Raw genomic sequence first — 22,560 nt, 5'->3', positions numbered from 1 at the left:
GAAAAACAGAAGAAGTTCATGTCTTGGGAAATCCTCAAAGTGCTGTGGGAAGTCAGAGGCAATGTCATTTCTAGCTAAAACTGTTTAAAATCAAACCCATTCCCCCTCACTTCTGCAGCCGGGTTTGTTTCTCCTGCAGCCTTTCCCATCTCCCCTAATGGGCACCATGTTCAGATCCAAGCCAGGACTCTGAGAAGGAAGTTCTTCCGACCACTGGCTCTCCTTCCCTTCTGCCATCAGCTGTAAGCTCAGCAGATTCTTCCTCCCTAATATCCCTAAACCTCTTCATCCATCTTCACTTCCATTGACCTCGTTCAGTGGTTCTCAAACGTTTATGCCTTAGAATCTCCTGGAGGGCTTGTGAAACACATATTGATGGGCCCAAACCCCAGAGTTTCTTCTAATTCAGTAGGTCTGGGGTAGGGCCTGAGAATGTGCATTTTTAATAAGTTTCCACTTGATGCCAATGCTGCTGTTCTGAAGACCACAATAAGAAGCACTATCTTAGTTCATGACCTCATCATTTCCTGTTGGGATTATTGCCTGCCTGGTCTTCCTAACTAAGCTTTCTGTCTCTTACCCTTACCTTTGTTCTTCACATTCTCCACCTTGACCTCAGATCTGGAAAAAAAGAAGAGAAAATCCTTTCTAGCTGTGGATACCCCATTGGATAAAAGTCAAGATCCCTCATCTGATCTGTAGGACCCTCAATTACCTGGCTCCTCCCTCCCTCTCTAGTCTTATCTACTGCCTTGCTGATCCCATGCCCAACCTCTGGCACATGGAAGTCCTGGTAGTTTTAATATCCCTATCATTTCATGTTTTGTCCTTTGCATCTGCTGTTCACTCTGTCTGCAATGCCAGGGTCCCTTTCTTCACTTGCTAACTCCTGTGGGTCCTGGCAAACCACTCAGAAACGCCTCATTAGGGAAATATTACCTCTCCACCTTCAGGTAGGGATAGGTGTCTCATCTCTGTGCCTTCTACCCATGGTGGTTATCATGGGATGGTACCTGCCTTCTAGTCCACCTGGTCCACATATCTGAGCTTCCTGAGAACAAGAACAAAATATTTTATCTCTATAGCCACAGCCCCAAGCAGTACATTGCCTGGCAGAGAGATGAAAATCAATGGATGCCGAATGAGAGATCCAGAAAGTGTACTTGATGGAGGTGGTCATTTTAGTCAAATGTAAAGAGCATTTAGGATTTGGACATGCAAAGGAAAGAGGAAGAATATTCCAGAAGAGGAAGCTTGAGCCTGTGGTCAAGCTTGGACATAGTGTAAGGAAAGAATAAGGAGGGATCTAGTTTGTCTGGGCAAAGGAGTGTTGTCATGAGAGTCAGATAGCAAAGGTAAAATCAATGTGACTCGGCAAGGGATTGAATATGGAAATTCAGGAAAGACCCAGATCAAATGTGAGAATATAGAGAAGACCGTTGACCAGAAACAGACTCTTCAGAGGTGAAATAAGCTATAAGGAGTAAAGATGGGTGAGGACCAAGAGTGTGGCTTGTGTCATGGTAGGTTTGGGGACACCATTAGGATACATTCCTCTGTCTTGTCTTTAAGTGTCTTCCCCCTGACCTTATTTATGTTTTCATCTCTAGGGCCTAGTAAGTGCTAAATGCTGAATGAATGAATGAATGATGAATGAATGTATGCAGTGGATTCAGTAAATGAGCCAAGGAGAAGAAGGACAGGTAGCTTCTGTGATGATTTTAGGTAGTGCATTGCCACCCATGATGCCACTCGCGCAGACTCAGGCAAGAACAACAATGGGAGGACCAAGAGGGATAACTCAGGTGATGGGCAGCAGGGGTTCGGAAGACCAGCACTTATCACTAGAAATGGGGAGAGTCTTAGTATTTGTGAAAACAATCAAATGACACCTTGAACATAATGCCCTACACCTGTGCTTGTGGTACTTCCTAAGGAGCTTTACAATTTGCTGAGCAGTGACAGAATGTATGAGAGCTGAAGTGAGATCTCACTTCACTGTACTAAGGCAATAAACATGAACATTCCTACCTTTATGCTATGTTTAAAGATATGTCTAGAAAGAGTTATGCGTTGTCACTGCTAATCAATTTTTCCTTGTGGAATAGACAGCTTTATGACTATTGTGACACTCTTCTCAGAATCTAACCACTTACTGTTCTTCCATTAAGTATAACACGTTGACATGTGTTTGGAGAATATAATATAATGTTGAATATATGAAAGAAATGGTTTTCCTTACTACCTGTTTTTCCAGTCTTCTTGTTAATACTAGGGGGATTTCTCATATTGCTTTTGTGTGTGCAGAAAAATACCTGAATAAAAATAGTTTAGAGATGAAGGCATTAAGTGATGCTTGTATTAAACATACACACAGTAAAGAGTTATGTTTCTAAGCAGACATCCTCAGGGACTTTTGGTTGTGCTTCTAAATCAATAATTCTATTGGTAGATCCATCAAAAATTCAAATCTGCATTGTGACTAAGCAAGAAGTTTTATTACCAAAAACAAGCACCAAGGGCATGTGGAGGGGGGCAGGAGGGTGTAGAGGGTAAACAGTAAAGAGCCAGATTTCAATGTCCTTTTATGCTCAAGCCTAGACAGGTCATTATTTACCCGTGTCTGCCACTGACAAACAAAAGCACAGTGCTTTGAAACGGCAAGTCATTTACTTTAAAATTCAATTTCATATCTTCAAACAACCATTGTATGAATATCTAATAAAAGGATCAGACGTTGGCATCCGAGTGTAGCATCTATAAAGCATGTACTAGTTGGAGTTAATTTATTTAACAGATATTTACTGAGCGTAGTATGTGTGTCACCTCGCACTAGACAGGAGGCACCCAGGCAAGACCAGGCTCTCTCTTCTGCTGGAGACACATGGAGTTCCAAGCTCTGGTTTTATTGTTGTTGCTGCTGCCGTGCTTACCATGTGAATGCCCGTTTTTCTTTCCAGTTTTCAACTTGAACTAATTCATAAAATATGAAATGCTGGACTTGTGATGTACTTCCAGAGTAGCCATTTTCCATGTGCCTCTTAAAAATTCCACAGTGTGTCAGTTTTGATGGAGCCCATTAGGAAATCTAAGGGAAGTAGAATTTAGGAAGCCAGGGAGTCATAAGAATGCTTGGAATTTCTAAGAGATTTTACTGAATGTTTTCTGTATCATGACATGTTCCAGAAGACCATAAATGTTAGTTTATATGAATATAAACTACGTCTTGCCTTGCCGATATGGTAAATAAATAATTCAGATGACCACCCACCAGAACCCAAGAAGTTTGGGGGTTTTGTGTGTTTCCTATGAAATATTGGCTTTACTGTAAATGTTTATACTCAGAGAGAAAAATAATGATGTATTGTCTCATTTTACTCCCACTTTTAAATTCTGCAAAATGATTTTCAAATATTTCTGCATCTCGCAGTAATATCATTATAGAAATATAACATAATGATTAACCTCTTGTCTTGGTGTGACTTTAATGGAAGGAATTAAAAGCATTTTTCTTATTTGCATTTTTGAACAGCAATACACTGACTTCTCCAGTTAAAATTAATTATTCTGTCACATTGTTTTCATGGTAGCAATCAACTAAATTAAATACAGGACTATAAATCTGGACAGCACTGTTTTATTCAGTAAGAAGCCGTAAGTCAAGTTCATAAATGTTGCAGAAAACACAGCTGTTTGGCTCTGGTCCAGGAGGTAGTAAGGGAGGATGAAAAGAGTTGGGGAGATAACCTTTAGCTTAATATGGCTTAGAAAATTAGATCCTATATATGCTAATTTTGTACTTTTTTTAATAGATGGAACTGATTAAAAATATAAGTACTGCCGAACAGCCCTATTTATTTACTCGACATGTTCATTTCCTCAACTTCTCAAGGTAAGATATTTTCCTGTTTAATGGTTTTCTTTTCCATTTCTTTTCAGGACGTAGACTCCATCTAACAAACAATTACTTTAAAATCTACCTTCATTTCCAAGGTAGTGTAATTGCCTTTGAAAAGCCTTTTTTCATCCTGTTATTTTTGCTGTGAAGGGGTCAAAAATTTGAAATATTTAGACAAGAGCTTCATTTCTTTCTAGAATATTAATCTCAAATCTTATGAAAAGTTGAAATTATTTTTAATGAGAAGCCATTTTACCTGATAGTTCTTTTTTTTTTTTTTTTTTTTCAAATCAGATTTTGTACTAAAAGAAATAACTTGGGAAGTAAGACAAGGGTATTTTATTTATTTAAAAATATTTTTATTGATTTCAGAGGAAGGGAGAGGGAGAGAGATAGAAACATCAATGATGAGAGAGAATCATTGATCGGCTGCCTCCTGCATGCCCCCTACTGGGGATCGAGCCCACAACCTGTGCATGTGCCCTTGACCGGAATTGAACCTGGGGCCCTTCAGTCCGAAGACTGATGCTCTATCCACTGAGCCAAACCAGCTAGGGCAAGACACAAATATTTTAACAGAAATATTTCATTGCACATTTTTGTACAACTTGAACACCCACAGGACCCTGGAAATACTCATCTGACTAGTCTAAGCCTTGCATGTTTGATGCCGAAGGGGTATTTTAGAAATCTGTTTTTTCTTTGGCTGCAGGGACTTTCTGATAATAATGTAAATTTTTCCAATTTAAGTTTTTAGACCCTTGATTTGTGAAGTTGTTAATTGTGAGTTCTGGGCATTCTCTTACTCAGGGATTCATTTGCGTGGGTCCCCTTGTCACTGGGCTTTGCTGTGAATGGGAAGTCCTCAGATTCTTCCTCTCCTCTCGCTGGCCCATGTCTGAGCTCACAGCTGTACCTCTGACAGAGCACTGGGTCCAGAGACAGATCCACTGACCAGCCCGGGACCCTGGGCCTCCCTCATCGACCAGTTCACTGTTATTCCCGTGGGGGTACTAGCACCGCGCAGGTCCATAGAAAGCACTGGATTGTCCTACTGGCTTGTGCTGGCCTAATGGTCCCTGAGGGCCAGGCACCCAGGGAGGCCTTGAGTGTTCCCAGCTCTGCCGGCCCCAGGATGCCTATCAACCTAAGGGGATGGAAGAAGGTTTTAGCCTTCAAAGGACTTCCTCCCTTGCCCCAGGCCCAGTGCAAATTAAGTGTAGAGAATGAGATTCAGCAAAGCAAGTTATGAAGCAGCAAAGAGGAGTTGCTGCCTTATCTTTGAAAGCAAGCTTCCCCTGAGGTTTCCGGCCTGCTTGATAACCAAGGTTCTGGTTCAGGGAATAGGTGAATAGGACGCCTGCAAATGATCCTCCGTGGCCCAGGCCATGTATGGAGAGCTGGTTCCCAACCACATGTATGAAGTTGCTTGCTACTGGATTGCCTGAGTATGTGCCCTGCCTCTCATTTCCAGTCTGCCAAGAACATATAATTCAACATAATTAGATAATGGGGACTTGTTAGCTATTTTAGGCACTGCCTTTTATGACTTGTACAGCGGCAAGCTCGGCCCCTCTGACCCTTACTCTTCTCATGAGCTTCCTTCTGCGTCACCCCGGATGTCCTCCAACCTGATTTCATTTCACTCTTGCTTCAGGGTCAAATCTTTACAACCAAAACAAATTGCAATGCAGCAAGTCTTAATAATGAGCTCAGGACAGTGAAAACTCTAATGACAAGCCAAAGCCCATATCCTAATTGGATCAGCAGAGCTGGGCCCAGTGCGATGACTCTATTATATCATGGCCCCCAGTGTCGAAAACATATCCAAGAGTTTAATCTTGATTAATTAAATTCAGAAAGAAAAAAAAAATTATAAATACCTTTAGAAGACACTACCTCTGCAGAAAACAGTGTTGGCCTGGGTGTTAGACCTTCTCAATGATCATGATTCTGGGCGAGCAGTTAAACCTCTTGGGGGGTCTCTGTTTTTCTGTCTGTAAAGTAGGGCAGTTCCTGCCACTACCACCTTATAGGGATGCCCTAAACGCATGAAGGAAAGCCTTTCAGGTTCTCTGGAAAGAAAAACATTCTATGTAGTCAAAGTGGCTTTGAAAGGCATCTCGGCAGGAGTCTGGCCTGGGTTGGCTCCTGCTGTGGGTAGTCTCCTGGTGTCTCTATCTAATGCTTTGAGGGTGGGGCCCTGCTCCTGCTGGTGACTCCTCCATTCCTTTTTGTTCAATTAAACACATGTTTATTGAGGACGCCCTGTCTCCTGTACACCACCCTAGGACTGGGGCTTCTGCAGGGAATGAGAAATATTCTCCTTCAGGTAACTGGAAACTCTTCTCGCATTAATGAAGAGGTGGCAACAAAGTGTGATGAACTGGAGGAGAAAATCACAGGGTCTCCTCCAGAGGAAGTGGGAGGCAGGACCCTCCGCCCAGAAAAGCAAGACTGGAGAACATTGCGAGCAGGAGCCATTGCTGCTGGGATGTGAGGGGTGGGCCAGCTTTGGACAGATTGAAGGGGAAGACATTGGCGGCACAGGAACCAGCATGAGCAAAAGCAGGACAAACAGAGGGACTGAGAGCACCCAGCGAATGGGGATTGCAGTGCATGGCAGCCCAGACTGCAAGCAGGCAAAGGCAGATACCGAGCGGATCAGCTCTGCGCCTTTAAGAAGCTCATGCTAAGAGGGGAGCAGCCTCCCCCCTCTTCCCAGCCACATGCACAGGGCCGGGACCTGAGGGGAAGACCTCCAGAAACGGGCAGAATGACAAATGGAACTTTTATTCTTTACAAGACGATGTTATACTCACAGAACATGGGAAGTTAAAAATCACCTTTTTATTTTTCAAGGGAATAGATGGATTTCAGGAAAATGTCTCAGGTATAAATGGGCAAAGTGTGGGCATACAAAAAAAAAAAAAGCCCCAAAATATACAATTAGAGATAAACAACTAAGTTGGGGCTTGTTAAGAGAGCTTCCATGTGTTTTTAAAGTGAGTTTTATATTGTGAATTGTAAGGCATCGAGATAATTGACCGTTCCTAATAAACCTATCCTGATCATTGCTGACAGGCATGTGGCTGGCTTGTTTCAAGATAATGAGGTTGTTAAGAGAAGAATCGATATTGCAACCCAATATTCTTTGTTGATATTTTATTTCTAATCTTCCTTACATTCCTAACGTGTCACAAGGTACTTGCTGGTGAGCAGAATGTAAGAATGAAAGTCTGGCCTCTCTCCCCACACATTCTTTTGCACCAGAATTTTCCGAACTTCTGAAGGGTGTGGCATTATATCAAAATGAATTGCTCCTTAATTCTACCCTCCCTCCCCCATTAATGGGGCATTCTTACCTTGAAGTTTAAACACTCTGAGAAATGTTATCCTGTGAGCTTCTGGCTATTCAATAGCTGACTTACTTCATTTATTCATCATCTAGGCATCCTTCTGTATCCCGCCTTTGTCCTTGCTTTAGAGCTAGAAGGAACCATTTCCCCATGTCCAGTTTTATTAATTCAGCCATGGGAAACAGCAGTATCGGACCAGTCTAGTGTTTTTGTGGTTACGTTGGGGAAGCTTTCCTGCCGGAGGAGGGAACACAAGCCCGCAGAAACTTCAGCCTTTGGGATGGATTGGGGGAGTCTCCCGCGGCAGTGCTCTCTTACTCGGCCAAGTGTTGTCCACCCGGACTAGCTGGGGAATTGAGTCCAAAGTCCCTTGGTCTAAGTAATGCAGCTCTTTCCCATGATGGTTAAGGAGGAGTTTTAATATCCGCATACTGTGGTTTCATGTGCCTGTCCCCAGTTATCGAAGTAACTTAAAGAACTGTACTTTTTGAAAAGGTGTAACTTCCCAACATCAACAGCCTGGCTTTAAGTTTGTCTTAGATCTACACACTGGAAGAAAACGTGACAGGCAACTCAATTTGTCTCCCTCCTGCTCCTACTTTTTGTTGGTTTGTTTGTTTTCTAAACTTTTTTGGGGGGCGGGGGGAGGCAGTAATTCTTTTTTCAATTCACAATTCCCCTCAACCCCCAATTTGGATCCTGCAGGGACAACATTGTGAAGTTCTGTATCAGAGCTCAATACTATCAGAATAGTCCAAGCGAATGACAGGCGATATCAATATGCTAAGTAACTTCCAACTGCCACCTCTCTGAAGCTTGCTTATGTCCTTCTTCCTTTTGCACCGTGACCCCCTCAGCCTGCTTTGCTTCCATTTCTATTTCATCTTTTGTCTCAGAGGATGGCTCCAATACCAACACTAACTTACAAAAGCAAAACATTTAAAACGAAATCAATCACTAGAGAAGCTGGCAGGGTGCACTGTGCAAGGGGAGGCCTTTTGGACACTCCGTCTCTTTCCTTAAGGGGAAGTCTTATTACTGATGTGAACAAAGTCTGCCCTCTGATGGCATTATTTAACAAAACAAATCTGATCTTGCTAAGTTAATTCTGTAACGCAGTCGGATTTCCACATCTTATTTCTAAATGCTGACTTTGTTTTTATTCTCATTAGCGAAGTGATCCTTTTAAATGCTGTGCCCTGCAGCTCTTTTGTAGGGGTCACCAAGCCTCAAACGTGGGAGACAAAGGTAATGACCACTTTCTTTACCTACTTCAGCAGAGCCCAGAAGTTAGATTTGAAAATGAGAGATTTCTCTCAGTTGATCCCATTTCAACACAGTGGAACTGATCTTCCTAAAATGGCCCTCTCTTCCTCACTCTTCCCTTCTCACTCTGCCGTGGGTGTGCCCTGCGGCTTCCTGAGGATTAGCATAACCTGGATTTGCCCTGAGCTCACTTCCCTGCACGTGGGAAGGACCTTCCTCCTGGTCATCTGCTTACATCCTGTCTTATCAAGCCATCTTCCTCTCTGAGCCAGAACCCCAATTCCAGTGGCTCAACTGCCCCCTCCCTTCACCCTGTTTGTCTCCACTTCCTACTAAATAAATGTTCTGCCCTCGCCAGCGAGCTGAGTGGCTGAATCTCTTCTGATTGTGTTTTGTGATGGCAGGCCCTATATGGGACAGCCAAGACCAAGTGCCCACTCATTAGGATTGTGAGGATGGAGGGTGGACTTCCTACCCCATGAGTGGTCCATTAATGGCTTTAGCTTCTAGCAAAGGACCATTCAATAACCATCTCTACTGGCCCCACACGCAGGCAGCTCCTCATCTGCCCCCAATCATCTGCTTTCCCAGGAGGGCTTTTCTCTCACTTCAAAGTGTCTCGTCCCTCATTACAATGATCAAAGCTGTGGACTGCCCGCCTCAGTATTTTCATCTTTTATTGTAGGTAATAGGACAAGGATAATTTCAACTTTCAGGCAGAAGTTACAAAGAAGATAGACTTTGGGTGGAATGATGGTAACCAGGGGCTAGGAATAGGGGGGAAGGAGACTTATTGTTTAAGGGGCACAGAGTTTCTGATTGGGATAATCAGAACTGTTTAGAGATATATGTCGGTAAAAGTGTACCTAAAATTCTCATCCAAGTGTTTTGTGTAGCTCATCAAAAAGGTGACTAATGTTGCCAAAGAGGTGATCGATTAAGGTAGCAGAGGGGGAAGAAAATGCTCAGAATGAGATATTTAAAAATGCATGAGAACCATGTAGTTATTATTCCTAGAGAATTATATGCTGCTTTGGATCTTTGTGTTCTCATCAAGAAAAGAAAACAGAGATACTATGATAAATTTGCAGAGGATCAGAAGGAGACCCACAGAGGTGATTAAAGTGTTGGTGAATATGACCTATGAACAAATAAATGCCAAAGAAATTGGAAATCCCTGCTACTTTAGGATAACTTAAAAGAGAACTTCAAATATGCAATTATTGTTGTGGTGACCAAGGGACTGGAGGGTGTGTTGTTAAGTGAAAAACAAAATTATGGCCTGATTCTACTCTCTCCTGTTCACACAACCCTGTCATGAGCTGTGATCAGCACAATATTTTACAGTTCAATAAAGACCAAATTAGAGCAAACACTAAAGGAATTTTAAACACACACACACACACACACACACACACACAAATTAAAGGAATTAAAATTGAAGCTGACGTCTAAAAGTTGTAAAAGCCCATGAAGAGAAGCTAATCCTTTGTGTGGACTGGATCAAACAGAAGGAAGTTCCCACAAAAGGAAGATTAGGAATCTGGGGTGTGTGTAACAAAGACTCCTCGACTGTGGGGTGGACCCAGAGGATGGACTTTGCAGGGAGGTTGTGGAATCTTCTCTCCGGGGATTGAACAATAAGGCAGTGGCAAGTGGGGGCGGGGCATACACAGCATTCTTTCTCTAGAATGGAATCAACAGCAGGCAGTAGGTTCAGTGACTCAGAGACCCTATAAGGGTGACCAGGATTTCTGACCAGAATTTAAAAATTACTGAGAGGCGAAACTGACCCTGAGAGAGAATGGAACGAGGGTGAGACACTTCTTTCTCTTCTCAGGCACTGAGACACAGAGCAGTGGTTCCCTGGCCTCTTTTGTAGTACCGACATGCCCCTTCTGGTTTCGGCAGTTTGGGAGGGAGCCATGTGTCCTGGAAAAGGATGAGAATTGGCAGGCTGAAACTATTATCACTGTCACTTTCTGGGAAGGAGGGTATATATCAGACACCTCTCTTGCAGAAATCGCTAGAGAGAGGCTATTATATTATCTAATACTTGACAATAAATTCTTAAATTGCCTACAACTTCTGTTTTGGACAAGTACCCTGGAATTCTTGCATTGGGTTACAACATGCAAACAGGAGCAAGTCACCCATGCTCAAAGCCTTGTCAAGCCTCACATCTGTAGCTTTCAAGAGAGGATGGCTGTGGCCAGACCAAGGACCATCTCCTAGTGGGAAGCTGGGATTGAGTTCCATGACTGGACACTTTTGCTAATTAGTCATTCTTCACATGACATAGAAGTACAGTTGAGGTTTTAAAGCATGATACAATTTTGAGGGCTTAATTGCATTCACATCTAGTGTTCATGCTTTGTCTTCCTAATCCCTAGAATTATTATTTTAGCTGCTACTTATCATAGATATGAAACACGATTTCATTTAGAAGAGGCAGATTATGGTACATCTAGGATGATGATGGTTATCTAGTGATTGGCACAGCTGACTTCTGGGACTAGTTAATTGTTGTTAAGGTAGCATGAACGTTATCTTGTGTATATATGGGGACTGACAAATTTCCTGTTGGCACAGCTCACCGTACTCATGAGCAGCAAGTTTTCCAATATGGTGTATTCAAGGTTCCAGAATACCTTTCACATGTCCTGATGCCTGAGATTCCACCATTGGAGTCATTTCTTTATCTTTGTTTATACTAGTATTCCTGTCTCTGAAGATTCTCTTTAAAAATGCAGAGAAGCTGAGGACAACATTGTATGAATAAATACGCAAAAAGGATTGGTGTTGTGTGTCAGCTTTCCTCCTACAACTGAGCCCTGTGATCTTGGTAGTAACCTGCACACTTATAAGCCTGCATGCAGGAATTCATTTCTTCATGGTTGAGCACCTACTGTGTGCCATGTACTGTACTCAGTGACATCGTTCCTGGCTCCAGGAGGTCCACAGTCTGACGGGAGAGGCAGATGTACACACAGTGTGCTAGAGTCAGGGCTTGGAGGGAGAGGACAGAGGGATGGACACTAGGACACAATTAATTGCTGAAGGATGTGACTGGGATTCTGGGCTGGGTTTTGAAAGGCAAAGAGTCTGCCAACTAGGTAGAGGTGGGAGCCGGTTACATCAGTTTGTTTTCTTGGAGCTCTTTCTGACCCCTGACAAATGTCCAGGCATCCTCATCACAAGGTCACAGGGTCACAGGGCGAGAGAAGCTGGTGGGTCCCTCAGGAGGTCCCCAGGGCAAGACCTCTGTCCAGAGCCTGGAGTGTTCTGTCTCGGCTCCTCATGTCACTGCTTGCAGGCAGTTCAAAGAGAGAGGAGAGGAGGGACCTTACGAGAAATTCGCCAACCTCGTCATTTTGTCTTGGGAAGGCCTAGCTCTTGGGCCAGCAGTCAGATCATCTGTCTAATTCCTTTGTGGCAGGACTTTTAAAGGATCACCTACATATTTGCTATATTTTTATCTACAACCCCTTGCCATCACTTGAGGATAACTATGCTGATTTTTGTTGTGTCCCTGAGGTTCCTCCCATTTACTCGTACATTTACCAATTCCAGCAGCCTCTGTCCATGGTTCAGAACACAGAGTCTGGAGCCAGACCACCCGGGTTCATATCCTGGCCCAGTGACTCACCCGCTCCCTGCCTCAGTTTCCCCAAATGAAGGCAGGGATCATTATGGTTCCTACTCCATTGAGATATTGTGAGGCTGCAGTGAGTTGGACAAATAAAGTATTCATAAGTTTAAGAAATGTTGACTCACTGATCCACATTCCCCAGAGCACCTCACCTGAGGCTATCTAAATTAGAATGTAGGGTACGCCCTGTCGACCTGTTGACCTGAAAGACGATCAGAACATAGCAGTCAGTTCAAACATTCAGCCAGGTGCCCGTGGGTCTGTGCCAGTACAGCCTGCTCCACTCCTCGGACCTACAAGCTAGTACGGTAAGAGAGTTGACAAATGAGGTCATTGTTATGAACAGTCCCAGCAGCCTCTCCACAGGTCCCCGGGCAGGCTCTTTCTGCACCATAACAAAATGCCTGTCGGGAACCTGCTTGCTGATTGCGCTGTTCACTGGTACTTTCGCAGACGGGTCTGATGATAGCGTGCTAACCTAGAGGGAGACGGTGTCTGTCTCAGCGGTTTCTTTCCTTCTGGAAGTGACGGCTTGTAACCGGCTCCGTGTTCGTGTGCTTGTTAGGTTTGGAGGAGACCAGCCTGTCTACATCAACATCATCAGAGACCCCGTCAACCGGTTTCTGTCTAACTACTTTTTCCGTCGATTCGGAGACTGGAGAGGGGAACAGAATCACATGATCCGCACGCCCAGCATGCGGCAGGAGGAGCGCTACCTGGTGAGTCCTGCTGCGGCCAAGAGGTGGTTGCCCCCCCGCCCTGGGAGCAGCTCCTGGGGCTGGAAGCTCTCAGCCTGCCCATGGCATTCCCACGGCACCTCCACGGAGCCTGTGTGGCGAGGGCTCTTCCTTGGGGAGGAAGGTTGTGCCAGTGAAAAATTGTTCCGATGACCCAGATCATAATGAACTCTTTCCAATGACTCTCTAATCTTGCTGTCCTCAGCTTGATGTTAGCGCTAGAATTGAGTCCCAGAGCAGAAATGATCTTTCCCTTTGGGCATCGCTCTCTGAGGGTCACGAAGCATGTTCTCCTACCGCAACCCATTCAGTTCCCATGGCAATCCTAGGAGGGAGGGGTGCTTTCAGGCAAGAACTCTGATGTTCCAAAAGATGTGGGACTTGCCAAATTTGGGGCTCCTGGTAAGGGGCCCAGCTGTAACTGACTGTCTCTGGGTCCTCTTGACTTGAAGTCCGGGGTGCTTTCCTCCACAGCACAACAGCATCAGGCCACCTCAGGGGGAATGGTGCGCCTTTTCTGCACTGTGTTTCGGGATGCTCAGCTCCAGAAGGATGTGGGTTTTGACCTCAGTCATTATTTCCAGGGCGCTGTGTTGGAAACAAAAATAGAGGGAAGACTTATGCATCTTCCTTTCCAGAATTAAAGGGGACATTTCTCACTTACTTGTGACCTAAATTGACAAAAGCGTACTGAATAGCTGAAAGCCTGGTGTTAAGGAGGCTGAAATCCTGGTCTCTGTGGGTGAGAGAGCCCTTTGGGGTCACGCAGACCCATGCTGGGCTGTCAGCACAGAGAGAGGAGAGAGTTATGGAGGGATCAGTGCACAGCTATTTCCCCTGCTGGAGCCTGCACCCCCTGCTGAGGGGGCTGTGGCAGTATCTTGGTAGCTAAAGAAAGTAGTAGCATCAGTCACAGTCCTGGTACAATGTGAAAACTTCTATGTCCTCACTTCATTTTTAAAATGTAATAAAGGATGTGTTTGGAGGATGGGAGCACTTTTGGATGATGTGGAGTCTTATCCAGTGCTGCACATAGTTTGTGGATGAGCCAAGACAAGAAACCAAGGCCTTTCCCTCACCACTCAACTACCCAATACTTCAATGGAATACTTTGATGGCATATTTTAAAAGTGGTTTTTAGTTTTGATGGCAAAAACCCTACTCTTTCCCTTTAAACTGCATGTTACGAATATAGCTATATATTTTCTATTCATGATGAGTGTGCATTAAGAGTACAGAACCACTGGCTGAGGAATAATGTCGACTCAGATCATCTTTCCATTTCTACTGGATCTTGATTAGCATTTACATCATCATCTAAAAGCACAGATCATAGTCCACTGAATCAAAATATATTTCCAGGTTTCTGACTCAATATCCATACTAAGAAAATTAGAACCAAGTTATAGCAGAAGATGCTGGAAAACCAAAGACATGGGAATGGGTCTGATCAATCCTGCTCTTCAAGTATTAAAGTAGGTGGGAAGTAAATCCACAGTCTACCAGAAGATGAAAGGTCATTTGGAAAAATGAGCAAGTGGAGAGACCGTCTAGAGTTCCAGAATGCCTGAGGGGTGGGGAGAGGCTGTTAATGAGGAGGTCAGGGAAGTCATGGAGGATGTATAGTTTGAGCAGCTAGCAGAATGAGAGATGCAGTTGGATACTGGTCAGCCGGAAGAGTATAGCTCCAGGTGGAGGGGGCAGCTGGGGCAAAGGCCTGCAGTAGGGACATGACATGTATGGTTCACTCAAAGATTAGTATGGGAGAGCAGTATGGCTGCTATGAAGTGAGGGAGGGGTGGGGAGAGGAAAGTGGCAGGTGGTGAATTGAGAGAGATGAGGGTTGGAGACAACAGATCATATAAGGCCCTGGGAGTCACTGTGGTTACTGTAAGTAGGTTGGGAAGTAGCATGAATGACCCCAAATGGAACACACTTTAATCAGTGACTCTTTCTCCTGAATCTCCACTAGAGAGCTGCGCCCTTCTCACAGCAGGAAATGCATCATCCTATCATACTCAGCAGTTCCCCCTTCTCTCTAGGAGTCAGGACTCCTCCCTACTTCTCTGGACCTGCATGTCACTGACACACCCAGATGCTTGTCCTGAGAGTCTCACAAGGCTCCCACACTCAGAGTTTCCAGGGGGCTGCACACTAAATGTGATTTATGTGATGGTGACCCTGAGTTGTACAGTGCACAGCCTACACCACTGTACATGGAGGTCCAGATGTTCTTCTTCTGTGCTCCCCCCTAGGTTTTGTGCTGGCTCTGTCATTTTTTTTTTTTTTTTTGAGAGGGGGTGGTAGATTGTCTTAACTTCTCTCCTCTCCTCCAAACAGTCTATCAGCTCTTTGAGGACAAGGTAGGGTCAGAGTTCCTTCTATGTCCCTGGTACCCAGATGAGAGGCTGAAATAATGGAGACCTCAGTAGCACTCTATTTAGTCAATAAAATAAACAATGACAACAGAACATGAATGTAGGAGTTGAGAGGAATTCTCTAGATTGTTCTACCCTGTCAAGTTTTGCTATCCTGTAAGTCACTCCACATAACACAGTCTTCACACATTCACACAAAGAAGAAATTGTAATCATTAGGCAGAGAAGTTGTAAACATAAGAGGGAAAAGAATGCTTTTTATTGATTTTAGAGAGAGAGGGAGGGAGAGAGAGATAGAACCACTGATGAGATAGAAACATCCATCGGCTGCCTCCTGCATGTCCCCCTCTGGGGATTGAGCCCGAAACCTGGGCATGTGCCCTGACTAGGAATTGAACCGGAGACCTCTTGGTGTCTGGGTTGATGCTCCGCCACTGAGCCACACTGGCCAGGTGGTTTAGATTTTTTTTGAAAGCCCATAGAATGTTGAAAGTTGGAGGGGTGGTAAGTCTTCTGTTTTTGAGAGGCTGGTAGCTGGCTTTGTGGTGCGATTTGAGAGATTCCGGGGAAATTTCCCCACCTGGAATTCTACCCTTAAAGAGATTTGCAGGGGCCCCTTTCCACGTGTAAGCACTGCGTCCTGGAAGGGCCTGTGTCAGATGAGCTCATCAGATCATTCCTTGGCAAGGCCTCAGCGGGCGAGAGTGGGCTCCTCGAAGCAGCAGAGGCAGAAATCAGGGCGTAGGGGGTGAAAGGGGGCGGGGGGGGGGTGGCCTGCGGGACATGTGACTCCTTTATGATCTGGCCCCAGCCTGACCCTGTTAGGAAGCTGTTTTCTTGTTCAAAGGATAGTTTGTTTATTTGGAAGAAGGCAGTCTATTGCCTTTCTTTTTAATAGATGAAACTTTTTATTTCATCTCCCATTAAACCCTTGAAATAAAACGGCCCCCTGTCAGAGCCTGTCCTCATTTTGGCAAGCCTGGATGGTCAGTTGTTTGCCTCCAAAGAGGGTGTTGTTTGTGTCTCAGTGGGGTGTAGGGCAGCTGTGAGGAGACCACTGTCCCCTCGGTGAGGCCCTGCTGGGGTCGAGGGCTGGAGAGGGGACCTACAGGGTGTCCCCCCTCCCAAGGAGGCAGGCGCCCTCGGGGCACTGTGCCATGAGGCCTCTCCCTTGCACACTGTATGCACAGTCATTGGGGTGGCCCGAAATGGGTCTACTGATATACCCGCATTATTCCAGATCTCAGCGCTCTGAAGCCACTCACTTTATCCAGTTGCCAAAAAACCAGGCAGTTCTGCTCCTGGCCCTGAGCCTTGCAGAGCTGCTTAGCATACAGCTGAGAGAGGCCAGGGCCTGAGCCCACTCTAGGGGTGAAATAATATCATCTTGTGATACTGGGTGGTTTGGGAGAACATGGAAAGGGGTAAAGGAATCCCAGGATTTGCAGGGTCCCTGGAGGCCACAGGTGCAGGAATGGGGCCTGGGTTGAGGGGTGGCTTCGGGGCGCCACCAGGTGTGGCTTGGGCACCCCACCAGGTGTGGAAGCCAGGCCTCCTGATTCTACAGCTGTGTTGTTTGATGACTCGGACTTCACGTTGGACTTCCTGAATGGTAAAGGGAGACCAGGACTGGGCCAAGTTCCATGCGTTTTTGAGCAAAATAATTTTGTTTGATACCATCTGTACATCCCTACAAAGACATAGCTATTATAGAAATGGTGGGTTTTTTGTTTTGTTTTTTTTTCAAATGTGCAAGCATCTTATAGCTGTTCTCCATATTTTCTGGAAACAATTAGATTTTCTACATGTTTCCAATTCTTTCCAAACCATTCTTCATTTGTATTTACAAAAAAAAAAAAAATCATCTTTACATGAATTCTTGCTAGAATGGATACTAATTCATCTTTTAGCAGCCACAGTGCGAAAAGGCAGTTCCCTAGGGCCTAGGCCAGCCTTGGGCAAACTACGGCCCGCGGGCCGGATCCGGCTGTTCTATCCGGTTCTCTTGCTCTCCCCTCCGCTCCTTTACTTTGAATTTATATTAGTTCACACCAACACTCCATCCATGCTTTTGTTCCAGCCCTCCAGTCCAATTTAAAAACCCATTGTGGCCCTCGAGTCAAAAAGTTTGCCCACCCCTGGCCTAGGCTCATTTCTCTGAGTTCAGAACCGGAAACTCGGCTCCCAGCTGCCCAGCTGGCTCCCTCCCTCTTGGTGTGGGAATCACCAGGTGAGGCAGATCCGAGCCCAGGCACCCTGGATCTGGCCCAGCCCATGAGCCTCTTCTCCAGCTGCAGTCCAGGCTTCTTTATTCCCGGGGCTGAGAATACCTGGCAGCCGGAGCCCAGCTGATGAGAGAATGAATGACTGCTAATGAAAAGCAACTGCTGTGACTCGAGAGCGAGGGAGAGCATCTCATTCCCGCTGAAGCCACTCTCGTTCCCAGTCACTGAGTTTCCCTGAAGACGGATTTCTCATGCTGCCATTCCCACTCGGTCAGTTACACATGTGTGGCTGATGCCTGCCGTTCGCTTAAAACCCTTAGGAAGCAAATGCCCCAAAATGTCAAGGTGGGCTCCTCACCTGAACTTACTGCCACTTCTCTGTTGGATCTCCACTGGGAGAGCCGGAAGAGAGAGAGGAAATTTTTCCAGGGAGAAAATTGCCACTGGGATACTGTTTATTCAGCTTGGCTATAAAGATGGAAAGTAATGCATGTTTAAAAGAAAAGATGCGTAATTTACAGCTTCTTACTTCATAACGAATTCAGTGAATCATGTTGGCGCAGTTGGATTCTGGAAAAGCCTGAAACTTGTCCAGAGTCAGGGAAGGTTTGCAGAAAGCTGTGCATTTCCATCTGCTTGAAAGTTTTGGATTTTGAGGGTTCTGTAGCTGTGGATATATACATATATATGAAATACTCGTTTCTGGAAATTTCCACTGTTCTGACTGGCTGCTGCTGTCCTGTGAATGAAACCTCAGGCTGTGCTTCTGTCCCTAATGCATCACTTTTCTTAAAGAACAAATAAGGGATTGGGATGATCTGCTTTTTAAGTATTTTAGCAATATCTATGTTTTCCAAATCCTCGGAGGTAAAAAAAGTAATGATCTTTGTCTCCAACTGGTTGGAATTTGGTTTATGGTTGGAGGCTGAGACAGTGGCCTGGGTCATGGTGTGCTTAAGTGCCCTTCTCAGCTGCCCTAGGTGATTCAGCCTCTGCGGACCTTACTCTTCTCATCTGTACAATGGGGCCATCTTACCTACCCTGCTTCTATCATAGGGTTGGCAGGAGAAAAAATTGAACACTCTACGCAGAAGTGCTCTGGAAGCTAAAACTCTCCTAAACATGTTTTGGCAGGACACTTCCATCCTTGGCTCTGTCAGTGGCTTCATGTGACCCAAAGGGACCGTTTTTCCCATGAAAGTGGAGGTTCTCTTCTCTGGGGAGCAGGAGCTGTGCTTCTCATGTGGCTCAGGCCATGTTGGGCCGTGCCCTAAACCTCAGCTCCCCTTTTGCTGAGATCTCAAATGGCCCCGCTAGACCCCATCCCCTGGGCATTCGTTTCTAAGGAAACTGCTTCTCTTTGTGTTCCCAACAGCTGGAGATGCGTTTTGATCCCAGCCTGCTGGCATGCATTTGTCCTGAGTTTATTTACTTGGAAACCTAAGCTGGTGTAGGCGCAGGGCTGTAAAGCTGAGGAAGTAGCACAGTCTCACCCCCGGGGGTGGGGGAGAAAGGTGCCAGGGGCAGGGATGCTCTGAAAGACAATGGAGCCCCCACCTGAGAGAAGTGCCCTTGAAATGTATTTGTGCTGAGGTGTGTTGAAAGCAGGGTCACAGGTGTTTTTAGAATCAAAGAACACTCTGGGCTTTAGCAATACTTGGGAGCTTCCAGGAAACAGAGAAGGTGATGCGTGTGGCAGGAAGAGGGGCAGGAGGAGCTTAGGAAACAACAAAGAGATTTTGGAGAAAAGGAGAGGCACCGGGGAGCAGCAAGCTGGGAGCCTGGGAAGGAGAGAACAGAATGCCACCAGCCACCACCCGAGAGGCCACCAGATAACCACAGCTGCGTGCGTGGCTTGCTGTGGGTTAGCACGCTTTCCCCATGTTAGCTCATTCGCCCTCACAGCATCCCTGGTGTGGGCATTAGAGCTGATTCCTTTCTGAAGGCAGGAGGGGATGGCCCATGTCCTCATTCTTTTGGGCGGTTGGCAGAATTTGTGTCCTGTGGCTGTAGGACTGACGTCTTACGTTCTTGCTGGTCATCCACTGAGCACCATTCCCATTTTCTAGAGGCATCTACATTTCCTAAAACGTGGCCCCCTTCCTCCATCCTCAAAGCAACCAGTGGTGGGGTGGGTCCCTCATGCTTCAAATCTTTCCTTCTTCTTTTACCTCATATCTGTAAGCCGGATGGGAAGGGTTCTCCTCTTTTAAGGATTTCTGTGACTCGATTGGGCCCACCCAGATAATCCTGGATAATTTCCCCATTTCAAAGACTGAACCCTTAATCACATCTGCAAAATCTGTTTTGCCACACGAAGTCCTCTATCCCTCCTAGGGATCAGTGTATGGACATCTTTGGGACCCATTGTCTGCCTATCGCAGTGTCACCAAGGACTGCTTCCTGAGCAGGGCCTGAAGGGACTATGGAGGGTGTGTGAGCATGACAGGCATTTTGAACTTGGCCTGTCCCATCCACAGATGGAGAGTCCACATCTACTTCCCATCATGCCATGCTGCCATGCAGTGGCCCCGAACTGTGGCTTTCCCGTCCCTTGTGTGAAAAACTTAAGTGGCCATTCATAGTTCGTTTTTTCTCCTTCTACTAGTGACCCATTCATTCACCCATTTTTTCATTCACCATTCATTCACTTCACTAAGTATTTATTTAGTACTTTCTGTGTGACAGGCACTATAGGAGGAACTGGAGATTAAAATGTTGAGCAAATACAGATTCTGGGTCTGTTCTCAAGGAGCTCAGACAGGTATTAACCCAAAACGACACAAATGCATGTGAAATAGACACTGCAACACATCCTACGAAGCTCTCTGGGTCAGAGAAGTGATGGTTGAACTAAGACCTGAAGGAAACGAGGTGAAGGAAGAACATCCAGACACAGGGAACAGCACATCCAAAGGGCCTGTGGCAAGAGGGACACGGTGAGCATGGGGAAGAGCCAGGGGGGAAGGAAAGCCCTGAGTCACTCCTGTGGGCAGGCGGGACAGGCCCCACAGAGCCCCCAGGCCCTATTGAGGAGCACTGGGGCGGGGGTGGGGGGGGGCGCTAACAGATTTCAAACAAGGAGGCATGTTTACCTGGGATCCTTGAGCTTTTACATTTTGAAAGCAATACTTCAGCTACAACATACAGAGTAGAGGGGTTCTGAGGACAGCCTGGTTAATTCGAGGCTTCTGCCGTGATCCAAGTGCGAGTCAAATCAGGGAGCTGGTGTTTATGGAGCATTGGCCCCGTTCCAGGAGCAGCTCCGGGTGGGGGCAGAGGCGGGGATGGGGGAGCAGTGACAAACAAGTGCAAGACACCTCACTGTCCTCCCGGCGGCTAACTGCCTGGCTCACAACACAAGGCCCGAACTCGAAAGGCCTAACAGGACAAGGAGAGGGACAGTGGCTCAGTGCAGCAGCACAGGGGTTGTCCTGGGTTGGGGACATGTTTAATCAGCAAAGGAATGATGCAGACCCTTACCTCCTGAGAGTTCAGGTGAGGAAAGAAATCAGGGGAGTTGGGATCATCAGGAGAAGCTTCCCAGCCGAAGTGGGCACTCAGTCTTCAGGGACACATGCAGATTGAGGCAGGGGTAAGGGTCCAGGGGTCCCAGTAAGCAGAGTGTCTGTGACAAGCCTGAAAGACTGAGGCTTGCTCTCTGGTGAGCAGCCCAGCTCTGCTGGCACGGAGGGCCCGAGGCCCGGAGCTTCGGGGCGGCGAAGCAGTTCTCCAGATGTCCCGAGGAGGGGAAGCAGCAGTGCGCCGCTGGCTGCCAGATCAGGTTTGCCTGACCTGCTTTCTCCACTGAAGGTCCCATCAGGGGCATCCAACGCAGGCCTGCGGAGCACAGCCAGGTGCATCCTGCTGGCTGCCACCTGTCAGCTGAGCTCATCTTCTCAGGACCCTGCCCGCACTGTGAGTCACTGGCCAGGCCGCCGCAGCTGCCTCCTCTGTGGGCTCAGCCTTGTGCCCCTGCGGGGACAGGTGGCTCTGTTTACCAAGGCGGTGCTGCTCAGCCTGGCAGCTCATGAATCACCTGGGGGCTTCAGAAACGACACATGCCTGTGTCCCACACCCAGACATTCTGGATTAAGGGGTCAGTGGTGCCCTCTGTGCTTTGGGATTTTTTTAAAAGCTCCTGAAGTGATGCCAACGGGTAGCTAAGTAAGTAAGGCTGAGCCACCGAGGAGTGGCGCCCATCCAATCTGGGCTGTATTAGCAGGGGCTGTTTTCACTGACAGACACACCTCCCGAATATCTTCTAGAAGCTTAACTTTCTGTTTCCTCTGCCCACTTGGAAAAAGGTACATTTGCCCTCCCCTCAGAAAAGTTTCTATTTGTTAGGCTTTGAATAGACATGTGCAAATAAATGTTAAGATTTCCTGTACTTATGAATACTAGGTACATGTCTTAAGTTAGACTTTCTCCTAATTTGGAGTGGGTAATATTCTTTATACAGAAACCTAAGAGTATATTATACTGTGCGTTTAAGATCTTGCTTCAGGAAGCTGAGCTTTTGGCAATGAAACAGAGTGAACACTTCAGTAAATAAAATATTTTGGCATGAGGCCATGTTTTTATTTAGTCGATGAAGCATTGGAAATCCATTGCCATCTCTTCAAAGAGACACGTGTCACTCTTTAAATGCAGGCCAGTTCATCCAGAATACATATAAATGCTAAATTCAAAGACTTGGGAACAGAACTACATTTTACATTTCCTGCAGCCAGGAAATAATGTTTAAAATAATGTTCTTTAAATGAAGTCAGGAAGCTTGCTTTCAAAGAAGCTGTGGAGTGATGTTTCATATAAATTGCAAAGCTAATGCCTCAATTTGTATGTGTTAACATTTTGAATTTCAGACTCTATACTTGTTTCTCAGAACCTGCCACACCACTATCGTAGTCCTCAATTTGCTTTGCCAAATTGTAATTCTTTTTTCTCCACATAACTGTTTAGCATACACAGCAAAAATTCCCCAAAGGTGGAATGACCTCAAAACATGTTCTTAAAAATATTGTGCAAAGTCTGAAGACAGATAA

At 45.9% G+C, this 22,560-nt stretch overlaps 1 protein-coding gene across 1 annotated transcript in view; it reads left to right on the top strand.

Moving 5' to 3' along the window:
* The window catches only part of UST (uronyl 2-sulfotransferase), a 262,801-nt gene that overhangs the window by 162,093 nt on the left and 78,148 nt on the right, over window positions 1–22,560 (top strand). Inside the window, exons 4-5 of the mRNA XM_080663571.1 lie at window positions 3,813–3,892; window positions 12,741–12,894. Of these exons, the coding sequence (XP_080519697.1) occupies window positions 3,813–3,892; window positions 12,741–12,894 (234 nt within the window). The remainder of the gene's footprint in view (window positions 1–3,812; window positions 3,893–12,740; window positions 12,895–22,560) is intronic.

This window comes from Plecotus auritus (genome assembly GCF_963455305.1).
Source record: "Plecotus auritus genome assembly, chromosome: 4".
Classification (NCBI taxonomy): Eukaryota; Metazoa; Chordata; class Mammalia; order Chiroptera; family Vespertilionidae; genus Plecotus; species Plecotus auritus.
This window is presented reverse-complemented; position numbering and strand designations above follow the sequence as displayed.